The 14,811-nt window shown below is 38.4% G+C and overlaps 1 protein-coding gene across 2 annotated transcripts; it reads right to left on the reverse strand.

Annotated features, from left to right (window-relative positions):
• Positions 1-195: 195 nt before the first annotated feature.
• Positions 196-14,078, reverse strand: vps51 (VPS51 subunit of GARP complex). Of its 2 annotated transcripts, XM_041802179.1 has the most exons (11): positions 13,624-14,078; positions 12,061-12,190; positions 11,810-11,956; positions 11,501-11,720; positions 6,393-7,305; positions 6,042-6,257; positions 5,833-5,916; positions 5,607-5,741; positions 5,398-5,519; positions 2,713-2,800; positions 196-1,237 (listed from the first exon to the last, which is right to left on the reverse strand). In XM_041802179.1, exons 1-11 carry the CDS (start codon positions 13,810-13,812, stop codon positions 977-979), a joined length of 2,505 nt encoding a protein of 834 aa, XP_041658113.1. In that variant the 5' UTR covers positions 13,813-14,078; the 3' UTR covers positions 196-976. The 2 variants fall into 2 exon arrangements, with proteins under 2 accessions (XP_041658113.1, XP_041658114.1); XM_041802180.1 differs by lacking the exon at positions 5,398-5,519 and having other exon boundaries at positions 1,103-1,237.
• Between the last annotated feature and the right edge of the window lie 733 nt (positions 14,079-14,811).

Genomic DNA, 14,811 nt, shown 5'->3' on the forward strand with positions numbered 1-14,811 from the left:
TCTGCAGTTATTATGGATTCAACTCCAGAGAGATCGTGCAACTATCTAAAAAGAAAAAAAAAAAAAAACGAAAAAAAAAAAAGACAAAAACAAAAAACAAACTAGTTTCTTGAATCTGTCCATTATGGTCTTAAAAAAGAAAAGGGATACACTTCTGCCTTCACAATCATACATGTTTATTGAGAACAAACACTGTGGAAAGAAGACATGCACAAAAACAGAATCAACAAACCTGGAGGCAGAAGACACCAGCACAAATCTGTCATATTTATTTTAGTGTTGGATACAGATTACATAATCAGATGACATTCAGATTGCAAATTATTTAGCAAAAGGCCCCTAAAGCTTTTAATAATAATACATGAGATTTCAACAAGACAGCAACTCCTCTTTACTCATTCATACTCTATTCACATCAAACAAGTTTCCTTCAAGGGATAAAAGCTTCAAAAAGTTCAGCTTGTCTCATGGATAATTCATTCTTTTCTCTGCAGGCCGAGGAGATGACAGGATTTTTCTTCGCATATTTTATGATTTGTAAATGACTCTTTGAATATTAATCCCAAGTGCTTAAGGTTTATGTGCACTTAGTAAGGCAAGTGCCTGGAGTGTAACGCAGAGCCAACCCAAATTTACTGACAGACACACAAAGAGAGCTTTGAGATAACACAGCATCAAAGTGTTGTTTGAATCTCGTAGTGTGTAGAGATTTATTCATATTTTTCAGTTTAAAAAAACGTGCCTTCAGTCAAATGATGAAGAAAAAACTTTTGTGGGTTTAATTGTTCTTCATTTAAGTTTGACATTAATGTTAGAGAATCTGTATGCAAAATCTCAAATCATGTAAATCACGATTAATAGATTTAAAATTGATCAGCAATGATGCAGCACAATGACTGTTAGATTTTGAATGCAGGATTTGTTGTTCTGTGTGTGTTAGTGGAACAGTGTTTAGATCTGTACTGCACTTTGAGCTTTAACCTCGTTCACAGATGACCTCGATCACACTCTGCTCCATGGGGGCGGGATCCAGGCAGCGGTGGGCAGAGCTTCCCACTATCTCGTCCAGCAGAAAGTGAACAAGATTCTCATCAGATACAAACCTCCACAGGTACATCTGCAGGTAGTGGCAGTCCACCTGGATCTGCTGCAGCCCATAACGGCCAAACGTACGCAGGCGGACGCACTCCAGGAATGTCTTTAAACTGATTTTTATGATCCCCGTCATCACAGAGACCTGGAACAATGGAAAGGTTTGTGTGAGAGATGCTGCCAAAAGCAACTTTTATAAAAAGTTGGGACATTGTGCCATATTTAAATAGACCTTTCTTTAGTTGTTGCATTGTTTTTCATGGAGTGGTGAATCCCTCTCTATCCTTACTTCAATTACAGCTTGTTTACATGCTGTAAAGTCAAATTAATGTGTTAAGGCCTTGCACACTATTCTGTTTTTTTTTCATCCGAAGCTGCCCCACATTCAAGATACAGTATGTCAAATTTTTGCACTGAAATATCTATAAGTGTATTTAAAAAATAGAATTTTATGAAAAAGTTCCTTTTTTCCTGTGATTTAATTCAAGAAGTGAAACTTCTATATTCTAGATTTATGTCAAACAAAGTGAAATATTTAAAGACTTTTTTGTCTGTTATAATTACTGCTACAGCTCACAGAAATAAAAAATCCACTATCTCGAAATATTTGAATATCACAAAACACCATTAAAAAGGAGTTATAATGCAGGAGTGTTGTCCTTCTGGAAAATTATGCTCATTTATGCAATCAGTAATTAGTTGGAGCTCCTTTTGCACAAATTACTGTATCAATGTGACATGAAGCCAGTCAGTGGCATTGCTGGGGTGTTATGAAGCCCAGGTTGCTCTGATAGCAGCCTTCAGCTGCTCTGTATTGTTGAGTCTGGTGTCTCATATTCCTCTTGACAACATCTGTGAGATTCTCTATGGGGTTCAGGTCAGACCAGTTGGCTGGCCAGTACAGCAATACCATGGTGAGCAAACCAGTTTCTGATAGTTTTGGCTTCACTGTGGGCAGGTGCCAAGTCCTGCTGGAAAAGGAAATCAGAATCTGGTAGATGGCTGACAGTGTTGACTCTGGACTTGATAAAGCACAGAAAGCTTTGCAAATTAGACTTTACCACAATATTCTAATATTTTGAGATAGTAAATGTTTTTCATTTTTGTGAACTGTAATCCATAATCATCACTATCTAAAAAGTCTTGAAATGTTTCACTCTGTATGAGATGAATCTAGAATTTTAAAAGTGTAACTTTTTGAAGTAAACAGGGGAAAAAGGAACTCTACTTGATATTTTAATTTTTTGAAATGCACTTGTAAATGTACTGATAGACTCAGCCTCTTTAAATTCCCAATCATTTCACTAATATTTTGCTTCTTAAAATTGATTTAACTGTGAGATGTCTTCTTTCAGCATTTCACAACTTTTCAAGTCTTTTGCTGCCAATGTCTCTACTTTCTTTGAAACGTGTTGCTGGCATAACATTTAAATGGGCACATACTTTCTCACAAATAGTGAAATTTCCCAGTTTCAAAATTTAAAATGTCATCTTTGTGCTACTTTCAATTAAATATGGGGTTTTACACTTTTGGAAATCATCACACTCTGCTTTTATTTTCATTTTACACAATGTCTCAACTTTTTATGTAATATCAACATCACAAAGTTCTGCACTGACCTTGTTAAACTCCACTGAGCTGAAGATGTCGATCCTCTCAGAAAACAGCTTGTGTATGTTGCTCAGTAGATTGGTATCCATGGGAGCGCTGCAGGCAGATAAAAGACACAAATAACTCCACAATTAAAACCATGACCTTGTTTCCTGATTAAAGACAACTGAGTAACAACTGTCCCCTGCAGAGAACGTGAAGGAGATGACAGATTTGCTGCTTGTCTGTCTGTCACCAAATGTGTCACCATGTCACTCAAAGACAGAACACAAGTCATTAGTTAACTCTGGTATTTCTAAAACTGCTTAATGAGGAGGTACAATAAAGATAGTGAATGTGAAACAACATGACATCATTACAGAGAGCCCTAAATGTTTCAGACCATTTCCTTATGTTTCTAAAACTGACAATCTGGCATTCCCTCCTACTTCACACCAGGACTGGTCAGCTGTGTAGAGGTGAGAAAGGAGCAAAGGTTTAAACTTTTAGCTCTCCTTTCAAACTTATAATGCTATTTCTGTCAGTTCTCATGTTAGCAGCAGAGAGCAACACCATCAATGCTTCCAAGAAAAATTGAAAGAAAATAAAAATGTGTGTCAAGGTGCAGAGGATATTTTCACTTTGGAAAAGTTTTCAGTTCTTGCTGCTTGATAAGATCAGTCTACTGCTGTCAGGCCTTAGATTACATATACAAATATTTGGTCCCAAATTATGGATGTTACACAACCAAGAAATAACTGAATTAAACCCATGTTTTTTATTATGGAAAAGAGAGACAACAGGAGCACTTCTGCTCAAACCACCAGTACTCAGGGAAGAAATACCTAAAAAAAGGGTGGAAAAATTATGACCTAAAACATCTGTATATATGATCCAGGTCCAGGCACTTTAGATGGTTTGAAAAATGTAAAATAGCCTTTTATTCACAGGGCTAGAAACTTTTAAAAAATACACCAACACTCATCAGCTTTTTCATTGTGGAGGGCACTCTTTTCAAAGTCTGGGCCTTGATCCACAGGTGGGAGGAGATTTTTTTGGTAATCAAATGAGTTTTCAGAATTTTTCCCCAACAGTGTTTTATGTAACATTTATGCAACTTGGCTCTACTTGGTTTGACTCGGCACAGCTTAGCTGTGAATTTTCTATTCAATAAAAACTACACCTAATCAGTAAACCAACGTTATGGTTTTTTACATGAATTTCATATACTAAGGGAGAAACACTGTTAAAAGGGGCCTTTCTGGTAAACGCTGCAAATGATCCATGAATGTGAGTTGCTCAGTTTTAGCAGGGAGACACCTTACACCAGCGCTTCCCAAACTTTATTCCTGGTGACCCACTTTTTAGGAGGTACAAGCCATCATGACCAAAAGCCACTATAACATTAGTGTTTAAAAAAATGCATCAACAACTTTTGTTTTCTACATGTTATTGCTTATCCAGTCTGCTTTCTGTGCTGTCTTCAGCTGGTTGGTTGGATGGTGCTAGCTTGGCTAACGTCGGTGCTGGAGTCACTCTAGTCTTGGCCTGCTGCTTTCTGATTTAGAGGCCTGGAAGAGACTTTGAATGCTGTATGATAACAGCTTTTCGGCATAATTTTCTAGATTTTATCGATTCTTTTGTAATTTTTGTGTCTATTTTTCTTTTAGACGCAACCTCTTTCTTTGTGTTCTGTCATCAATGGGATGTGCGTAGTTAAACTGTTAAATGCATTTATCATATTAGCTGGCCTGAGATTTATGAGTCAGTCTAATTATCTATAATATTTTATAAACACAGGCTTGAAATCCATAAAGCTCTTTGAAACCGTGATGAACTTCCCACCACTGGAACCGCTGTAGTTTCAGTCAGTGGCTGCTACCCCCGGGACTTTTGTCCCCCGGACATAAACATGAGAAGCTGTAGTAGGAACAGCACGGTATGACATCTTTTTAAGTAATACATGGAAATAAAGTGGTATGTAGGCTGTCAAGGGCTGAACTCACGTATAACTACTCAACTGAAGTGAAAAAACCTCATATCAAAGCCCAATATTAATCTGCACAGAGGAACGAAGGCTAGTGGAGCTAGACACTAAAGTTAGCTGATGTGAGCCTGATATACTCTGTACCGTGTGGCTAACACAGTGACCCTGTGATGAATTTGACTGTTTCCTAAGTATTTCCATCTCTTTAGACTGGTGAGTTAAACACAATTTAAATGAGTGTGTGGCCAAATTGGGAAACAGACACATAGGAACATCCCTAGTCATCAATTCACACATCAAGGATAAGGAAATTTAGACTAATATACTAACAAACCACTGGGCTGTTTGGGCATCATTTCTAGATAGTTTTAATCATATCTAGTCTTTATTTATATCTTATCTGTAGCCTTTGAAAATACAGTAAAAACAGGGTATTAACACTGCTACCCTTGCTGTGCATCTCTTGTTACCTGTCAGCTAAAAGAGACTTGTGTACGTTTAAAATAACATAAGCAGCAAAGTCCAAAGTCCTGTCCTGCCCCATCCTTTCAAAATCTGTAGGAGTTTGAGCTGAGCACAAACTATCATCCATGTGAATAACTTTAATCTTACGGCTAAATTTTCAGGTCTGAACATCCAAAGTTAAGAAGTAAATCCAGAGGAGTTACATCTCTGAAAAACTGCATTTATTTTGATCACCTCAGTGTTGCATTTGCCGCTAATTTACCTGGGAGTGTAGCTGGCAGCATAGCGGGCCTGCTGCCTGGAGCTGCTGTAGACTGAGAAAGTCCTTTTGCTAGAGTCACTGCTGTGTGCTTTCCTCACACCTTCTTCATACAAAAGACCAACCTGTAGTGGAGCAAAAAAGATTTATAGAACAGCCTAATCACACACGGTTATAAAACAAGAAGATATTGAGATGAATCAAGCTGTGACCTGCACATCGATGGAGGTGGTGTCCTCCACCACCCTCTTCATCACAGCACGGACATTTCTAGGCTCGATCGTGTTCACCCAGTCTCGTGTTTCCACGCTCTTTCTTAACATTTGGGAGATTATCAGTCCTTGGACCTGCAAAATAAAACAAATTGCACATTTTTGTGTCAAAAAGTTTTTCTTTTCCCCTGCATCATTGTTTTGGTTTCCTGCAGTAAAAGCCTACCTTCACATAATGATTGAGTAGTTTCTGTGCTGCCTCCCTGGCTTCTGCACATAAACTTGTCACAGGAGTTACTGGGCTGTGGTGCTGAGAAAACACATAACAAAACAAACCTGTCCTTAGACGCAAAGAAAACATTTTTTTATTTTGCTGCAGTGAATGGTGGTCTTCTTTCAATCTACTGGATTTATAAAAAGTGACAAGCTTTTCACCTGCACAAGGAACTGTTCATCTGTGAGAGTGAGAATGTAGGAGATAGTCGAGGTTTCATAGTCCAAGCAGAGGCGGCTCAGCAGCAGCAGAAGGGCTGGAGGAGTTGATCCTCCTTTGTCTCCTGCGCCTTCACAAAACTGTCGAGAAGACTGGCACACAAACTTTATAAAGCTTACCACCAGGCTCTCACGCACACCCTGACTGCAGAATTCACCCTGTGAGAAGAAGACAGATGGAAAATAATACTTATTATAATAACATAACTTATTAAATCATGATTATGTGCTCAGGAGTGGAGTTTAGCTCACATGAGAGAGAGCTTATTCCGGGCAAAGTTTAAAACTATTCACCTTGAAGTAGGGCTTGTTGGAGAAAGTGATGTCTTTAGCTGTGAAGAGATGCACTGATGCCAGCACTGACTTTATCTGATTGAGAATGGAGGCTGACAGGGAGGAGAGCAGCTCTGGCAGGCTGGTTGGAGTGTCTCTGCTGGAGGCTGAACCCCCTAGAAGGGCCCCACCACCAGAAACAGAAGCCCCGGCCACAGAGAGTCGAGGTGTAGCCAGAGCCTGCCTCACGTCTGTCAGGCTGTCCATGAAGAAGCTCTGCAGGGCCGAGAGGTACTGTTTGACCCGCTCTGTTGCAGCTCGAATCACTATCTCAGTGCCCTGGTTTGGCACGGCAGAGCCTGGCAGCAGTTTGGCCACAGCCTGAAGTCTGCGGTGGAAGCGGTCGAGGGCACGGACAAGGAGGGAGTTATCTGCAACTCCTCTCTCCTCCTGTATCCTCCGCTCCACCAAAGAGAAATACCGAGCTGCCAGATCATCCACAAAGTCAAGCAGCTTACTGTTCGCCATCTGAGGAATGTTTTTAGTTGCAAGCTCCCCAGTCTGAGCGTGATTGATAAAGAGTTCCTGATAGGATGTGATAACCAAACATAAGCTGCTGACAAATTCATTGCAGCCTCGGTCAATGAATTCCAGGATGTCAGTGTTGGAGGTGGGAGAAGGGATAGCGCTTGTTTTAGGAGAGTTATCAGCAGAAGATCCAGGTGCAGCAGAAGACGACCTGCGTGCAGAGGCATCGTTCACGGCTGAGGAGGACGGGTAGGGTTTTATCTCTGCCTCCAGGCCCTGCAGGTCCAACTCAAGCCGAGAGCGTGCATGGCTCAGGAATTTATCACAGAGCTCTTCAGCAGGCTCGTCCAACTGTAGCAACAGCTCGACACACTCCGATAAATCTTTAGCACTTGAGCCACCATCCCTGAGAAAATGGCAAAACAAGAAGAAAAAGTTTATCTACAGTAGAAATAAAAACAAGACAATAAATCTCTTTATACCCACATCTTGCTGCATTATGATGTATGACTCATGTATTCATTTAGGGAATGAAGGCTAATAATGGCATTACTCTGAAGTAATGGTTCAGAGGTCTAATTCAGGATTAAAATATGTGTAGACCAGTTTCAAAAGTAGTTACACAAACAGTGGCTTACTTTAGCTTTGTTAGCTTTAGCTAAAGCTAACACAGCTATGCTTACTACATACTAAACATAATGACATAAGCCAATGTTGCTAAGTTAGCTTAAGCAACGTGTCCTTTAGCAAAAGTAGCTAAAGCTCACGTAGCAACATAGATAACGTATCTATGTAGCTTACATTGCTGCTTTGTGAGCTCAGCATTAGCTATGAAGCTACAGTAGCTATGTAGCTGCATTATCTGTAGCTGTCAGCTTTGACAACGTGAGCTACGTGAGCTATAGCAAATGTAGCTAAAACTAACTTAGCTATGTAGATAATGTATCTATGTAGCCTACATAGCTGCTTTGTGAGCTTAGCTTTAGCTATATTAGCTCTGTAGCTCTATTATCTACGTAGCTTAGGCAGATAACAAAGCTATGTAAGCTAAGCTTACTGAATTTGAATGTTTTCATAGGACAAGCTTTTTGTCCTGTAAGCAGACTGTTTACTCTGCTTTAATAAACGTTTCGTAATTAGGTTTTGCAGGTCAGGTTTTAAATTTTAACTTTTGGTTTCCCAACGGCTGCCATAGCCCTTACCTTAATCCTAAATGGAAGTTTAATTTGATTTTATTTCAAAAGTTTTGCATGTATCTCCATTCTGAGATAAACAATGTCTAGATGAACGGTCTGCAGCCAGACTGTCTTAGAAAGTTTTGCAAGGAGGTTTTCCAAAATTCCCTAACATTTCCAGAGAAAAACTTAAATTATTAAAGCAAATCTTCTGAAAAAGACTGCTGGAAGGTTCTGAAAAGAAATCCTAATGATTACTGCTGAAATTCCAAAAATGTTTGTACTTCCTTGTGAAACTTCTTTAGATTTAAAGTCTGATTTGTCATTGGTTCTTTTCAGCACACATTCGTAACCTCCTGAAAACAGCTCTGAGACACACTTCTGGATCCTGACCCATCGGTTAAAAAACCACTGCTCTAAGTAATGGGGTGAGGATTTGTAATGATCAATTCACCATATTCACATGGATGCAATTTTCCTTTGACCTCATGCTTTGGGTTGGAGGTTCTGATGCTGCTTTAGTGTGACTGTTTCAAAGATTTGAAAGTTGCTCAAAAGTGGTGACTCTTAAAGACTGTTTGAAAATCAACCATTCCAGACTGAACAACAGCTGATCAGATGATGAATAATAAAAATCTGGAAGGACAAATGGCCATATATCATACTGAAACAGCAGATTTGTTTACGCAAGAGAGCTTAAGGTGGACAACAGTTTACTTTAGGATTCAGTTGCTAATTTGATGTTGGACTGTGTGACACAGAACCACAGAATAGGTGTGGATAATTCCAAAGTGTTGCAGACACGCTCTTTACAAATTACACAGCTTACACTAACTTCAAAGAAGTTCTATTCTATTGTTTGTTATTAGCTCTACTTTAAATATAGCCTGATTCTGGTCCAAATTTTCCCCATTTTCAGCCAACAATAGTCATAAAGGAAACATTAAAATGATAATGTATGTCAAATTAATCGATGATACAATCACTTTATTAGGTACACCTGTTTAACTAAAAGTGATAGAAAGGCCTCCATAGCTCAGATAATCACTCATATCCTGGGTATACAGTCTCTGAATGCACAAGACGCTGAACCTTGAAGCAGATAGGCTTCAGCAGCAGAAGAGCACACCAGGTGTCATTCTTGTGAGCTAAGAACATCAGACTGAGGCTTCAATTCACACAGGCTCACCGAATTCGAAAATAGAAGATTGGAAAAACATTGCCTGGTCTGATGAGTCTCCATTTCTTCTGTGAACATTTGAATAGTTGCGTCAGAACTTAATGTGAACAACACAAAAAGCCTGCCAAAGTCACTTAAATCCCCTTTATTCCCCATTCTGATGCTTGTTTTGATCTTCAGCAGATCATCTTGACCATGCCTTCATACCGACTGCCATGTGATTGGTTGATTAGATATCTGCACTAATAAACAGTTGAACAGTGTACCTAATAATGTAATCCGTGACTGACATAATACAAAGAAATCACAACAATTTTACAACTAACTGGCTGTAGTATGGGTCATAAATCCCATCTAGTCAAGTACATTTTTCTCAAATATGGTTTCTGCAATTAAAATTAGCTCTTTTAACACTGATTTATGCCCAAGAACTCATTGTTTTCGAAGCGGTGTTGGTCTAATTAGTTATTTAACAATAGAAAAATGAGTAGACAGCTGTACCATGACTGACAGAAAAAAGTTGTAAAACATAACACTTTTGAGGAGAGACTGTTTAAAAACGGCATGGAGTTATAATTCTATTAGTTACCTGAAAGATTCAGAGCTTTTGATAACACATTTGGTGCTTAAGTCCTATAAGTCTGCCTTTTTCTCCTCCAATGAGCAAGAGGAAACATAAGAAACACTTACATGGGAGTCACTGAACTGTCAAGAACTATGAGTGTTTGTGTGATTCTGTTAGCAGGAAGGGTGAGACATCAATATAGCAGCTACAACAGCCAATCTTTACTGTGAAGACCAAGGTTATCATAGTTGACTAAAACTAACTAAATAACTAAAACTGAAATTCAAAAATCCTTTTAGTTAACTGAAACTAAATAAAAATTAAGCTTTACCAACAAAAAAACCTAACTAAAACTGTATAGTGCACTTATAAAACTAACTAAGATAAAATAAAAATGGAGACAAAATATCCTTAGTTTTAGTATTTTTACACAACCATACTGACTGGCACCTACACACAGTCTGGGGAGTGTAAAATTGCCTGATCTGATTGGTTAAGACTTCACACAGTGGTAGTTTTATGTTGGAGTTGTATTCAAACATCATCATTAAGTAAATAAAATGGTAAGTGAAGAGTAGCCTGTTTTAATATGTTTTTAAAAATGTATTACGCTCACTCAGCCCCGACATACAGTGCTTAACAAATTTATTAGACCACCTGTCATATTTGTCTCAAAGACCATTCAGCATCATGAAGTGCTTTAATGCGCACTCTTTCATTTTCAGTGAGCTCTCCACGTTTTACCATTTTGAACAGGAATGAGGGATTTCAAACTAAATCCACCCAAATTTGAGCTGGCTCACTGGGCTACTCTGAGAAGTCAGAAATTAATCAAGCATAACATTCAACCACTAAAACAAATTTTTCTGTTCAGGAATGCAAGTAAATAACTATAATTCAACATATTAATCAAGAAATATTAATGTGCTTTACTATTTTTTCTTTTTTTTTTTTTTGGAAATCAGTCAATTTGAAAATTCATGGATAACAATAATAATTATATTTTAGCATTAAAATATTATTTGGGTTAAAGAGCTTCTACATAATGATGTAATAACCATTACACCAATATGAAAAATGATTTTGGGAATTACCAATGCTGTTAATTTAGGGCAGCTGTGGCATAAACCTTACTTTGGTTAGGGTTAAGGTGGTCTAAAAAATTTGTTAAGCACTGTATATCCGTAAAAAACTAAAACTAACACTTAAACTAATAAAAACTTAAGTAAAACAAACCTTTTTTGCAAAATAAAAAAATAAAATAAACTAAACTAACCAACCAGCAGTCAAAACTAATAAAAACTAAACTGAAATCAAACACAGAAAGTGAAAACAAAATAAGAATAAAAACTAATGATAAATCCCAAACTATTATAACCTTGGTGAAGACCAGCTCTGAATGATATCACCAGCTGAAGATGTGGGGATATAAAGATGTGGGAATCTTGACTTTATTTTAGTATTATTGGACAAGTGGGTGTGCAACATCAGTCTTTATGTATTCAGTCAATGGCAAGAACTTTCCTGCTGTCACTGTGTGAATGTAGTGGTTGATAACTGTCACTTCCTGTGGCTCATATTATTATGGAACACTTTTCCATCACATTTCTTTGCAGCAGAGAATGCCACTCCTCAGAGTTATGCTCCCATCTTAAATCTGAGTGTAGGCAGAGATTCCCACCTGAACTTCTGCCGCAGCTCCTGCGCCAGCTTGTCCATGATAGCGTGACAGTCGTCCTGGATCCCCTTAAAGGAGGGCAGGTGGCTGTACTGCTGCAGCACACAGCGGGCACGCCGGTGTGATCTCACTGCCTGAGCGTAGGCCTGCAGCTCCAGACACTTATTCAATCTGGCAGGCAGCTCAAAGAGAAACTGCAGCTTCCTTAACAAAGTGTGAACCCCTGAGGAAGAACAAGAACGAGACAACAATGAAAAAATAACGATGATGAAGTCCAAAAAGTTCAACAAACCAAACAGCCGGTTCACTCACCGGAGAGTTTAGTGATCTGTGTGTGCTGGTCCTGAAGAGTACCACTGATACTTGCACTAAACTCAGTGATCGCTGCCATGTTTGCAGACAAGCAGTCCATTTCATCCTCCATCTTTTTGAAATCATTCTTCATTTTTCTAATGGTGTCTGGAAATAAAATCATGCAAAAAATGTTTAAGTATTCCAAGAAGCAACATTCAACAAATTTAGACAACGTTCAATCTGTGTCTAAGGAGCTCTAAAACTCCAACCTGTTGCAGAGATGAACTTGTTGTAGTTTTCATACACCAGCGTCTGCATGTCGCTGTCCAAAGAGCGGATCTGTTTCACCATGCAGGTCTCCTGATCCATCAGCTCTGCTAGGGAGCACTCCCGTCTGAGCTGTGTTTGGACACAAAATGCACAAAAGCCAGACAGTTAGCCTCAAAAATGGCAGATTCAATTATCAGCCAAGCACTGTCAGCATTCCAATTCTTAGTCATATAACAGCTTTCCTCAAACCTGTTTTCATAGAAGCAGCTTTTTGGTATTAAGTTCCCTATCTAACACTAACAAGGAAATAACAGTGTTGAAATATGCTCAGATGAATGTTTGACTATTGTTGAGTCAACAAATTATAAATTATTGGATGCACCAATACAACACATTATATTGAGTTTCTTAAATCAAGTGATGCATGTACCAAGTGAACATAAAGATTTTGTGGGGCCTCAGCTGAAATAATTGGTGCACCTACTTAAGTTATGTCAATAAATATATGTATTTTTGATTGGAAAAATATTCTGCAGACTTAAAATTTTTAGCAATGAGCATGTTACATCAACTAAATGGTAACATGAAGTTTTAAATTGGGCCCTTGAACTCCAAAAAGCTGTAAAATTTGTTTTTCTTTTAGTATTTCACAACGGGAACTTTTTTACAGTGTAAAGAATAATAAGCATTAAAAAGCATAAAAAAGTAAAGTTAAGTAAAGTTTAAAAAAAATCTATTTTATTGAACAATGCAAAGGAGAGGAATAATTTCATCAAAAATTGGTAGGGACAGGATGCCAGTGTTGGATTTTTGACGATGTCAAACATGTCCAAAATCATTTTAGCCAGTAAAGATGCTGATACCAGTACCTTTACCAATACTGTTGTTTAACAACTAAAAAGTGTTTGCATAACTCCAAGGGTCTCCTGTGACACACTTAGGAGCTGAAAGAGGAGCAGAAAAGTAAACAGTTTAATAATTGTTTCACTTTTGGGGCTTCATACAAAATGTTCAGGGTCCACAATGGGCCTCCTTGAGTGTGTGACACCTGATGGTACAGTTGTGAAATTGCAAATATCTAAGGGCGATATAAGATTTTTTCCAATATGCAAGGCCAAAAAGGTTGTAAATATCAGCACAGATTTCCATATCTGCTGAGATGGTATTCAAATGTTTATGCTAATATCATCTGACATCAATGTTTAAAAATATAAACGGAAGTAACGTCTTCTGACAAAATGATATCCATCTGTATTTCACATGTCTAATTTGCCACTCATAATGACTAATAATGGAAAATGGAATAAAGGACTGTTTCAGCTGTATGCCACCTCATCTGACAGCTGCAGCAGAAATACAGGCAGGTCATACAGAGGCATTAGTGTAGATTCAAGTCTTTTTTATTGTCAGTTTAAAATTGCTCACAAGAGCTTTAAACAAAAGCACATTTCACAGCTCCTGTTTACAATGATGACAGCAACGTTAGGGGTACAGTATTGCAAAAGCTATACATGACTTATATCCCAGTGTAACCAGTAAATATGAGAGCATTAGCCCCTCACCTTGTTGAGGAAGAGCTCTGGGTCGAAATGAGGCCCGTTGATGTCGCAGGGATCCAGAGACTCCGGCTTCTCCTCGGCTTTCCCCTCCTCGTTCAGCCCGTAGTACATCTTCAACATACCGTGCACCCTGCGCCTCCTTCCGGGGCCGGAGTCCTCCGTCACCGGACCGTCCATCTCAACGTCCATCATGTCACTGAATGAAGACCAGCTGAGAAACGTACAGATGTAACGACGATAAACAAACGAGGACGACCGTCCTCCAGACCGGAGAAAATTGACAACTACTGCTCAAAACAGTTATATTTCTGCTTCAAAGTCACTGGTATTCTTTAAGTTAAGCTGCCAGCTGCTTGTATGTGGGCTTTTGGATAAAAATCAATGAGTAAATGTAATATTTCTCCAGCATAACAAGCAGCTAGCAAGACAACGTAACTAGTTCCGGGTTTGTAACCTATCCGGTGCTACGTCGTCAGAGAAGAGAATTCACTGGTCTGACGCTTCAGAACTCCACTGCGCATGTCAGACTTTTCACAGCAGTGCAAGAAGTTGAGATTAGATGAGAAGGCATTATACAATCATTTTTTACTTGTCTTCATTTAGACGTACTTTTTTGCGATTTATATGCATCAGTTCAGTTCAATTAAATGAGATTGACTGGCATGGAAACCGTGTGTTTTCATTGTCAGGAGTGCAAAGAAATTCATGAATATCTTTTTTGCAAGAACAAAAATGCAGTATTATAATTGGTATATATACACATCAAAAATCTAGGTTTAACTTTACAAATTACAGGATTAAACCTACCTATCTATCTAGCTGTCTGTCTGTCTGTCTATCTATCTACCTATCTTAATTAACAAATTTATGTTTGGTGTGTGCATGATCTGCTATAAAAAGGAATAAAAAACACAAAGAAAACAGCTTAAAACTTCAATTTTCTGCTGATGCAACATCTCAATGCACAAAACCTGTCTCGGGCAGTCAGCCTTCTATTAACAGGAGCAAAACTCTGGAGTAGTCTACCCACCGAGCTGAAAGTGCAACATCGTTTAAAAAATATAATAATATTAAATCATGACTGAAGGAGCAACAATACTGTTCCCACTCATAAAACATGGGCTTACATCAGGACTTACATTGTCTATCTCAGGGAACTAAACTTAGAACAAAAAGTAAGGAAATTTGTGT

This window comes from Cheilinus undulatus, linkage group 12, assembly GCF_018320785.1.
Source record: "Cheilinus undulatus linkage group 12, ASM1832078v1, whole genome shotgun sequence".
Lineage (NCBI taxonomy): Eukaryota > Metazoa > Chordata > Actinopteri > Labriformes > Labridae > Cheilinus > Cheilinus undulatus.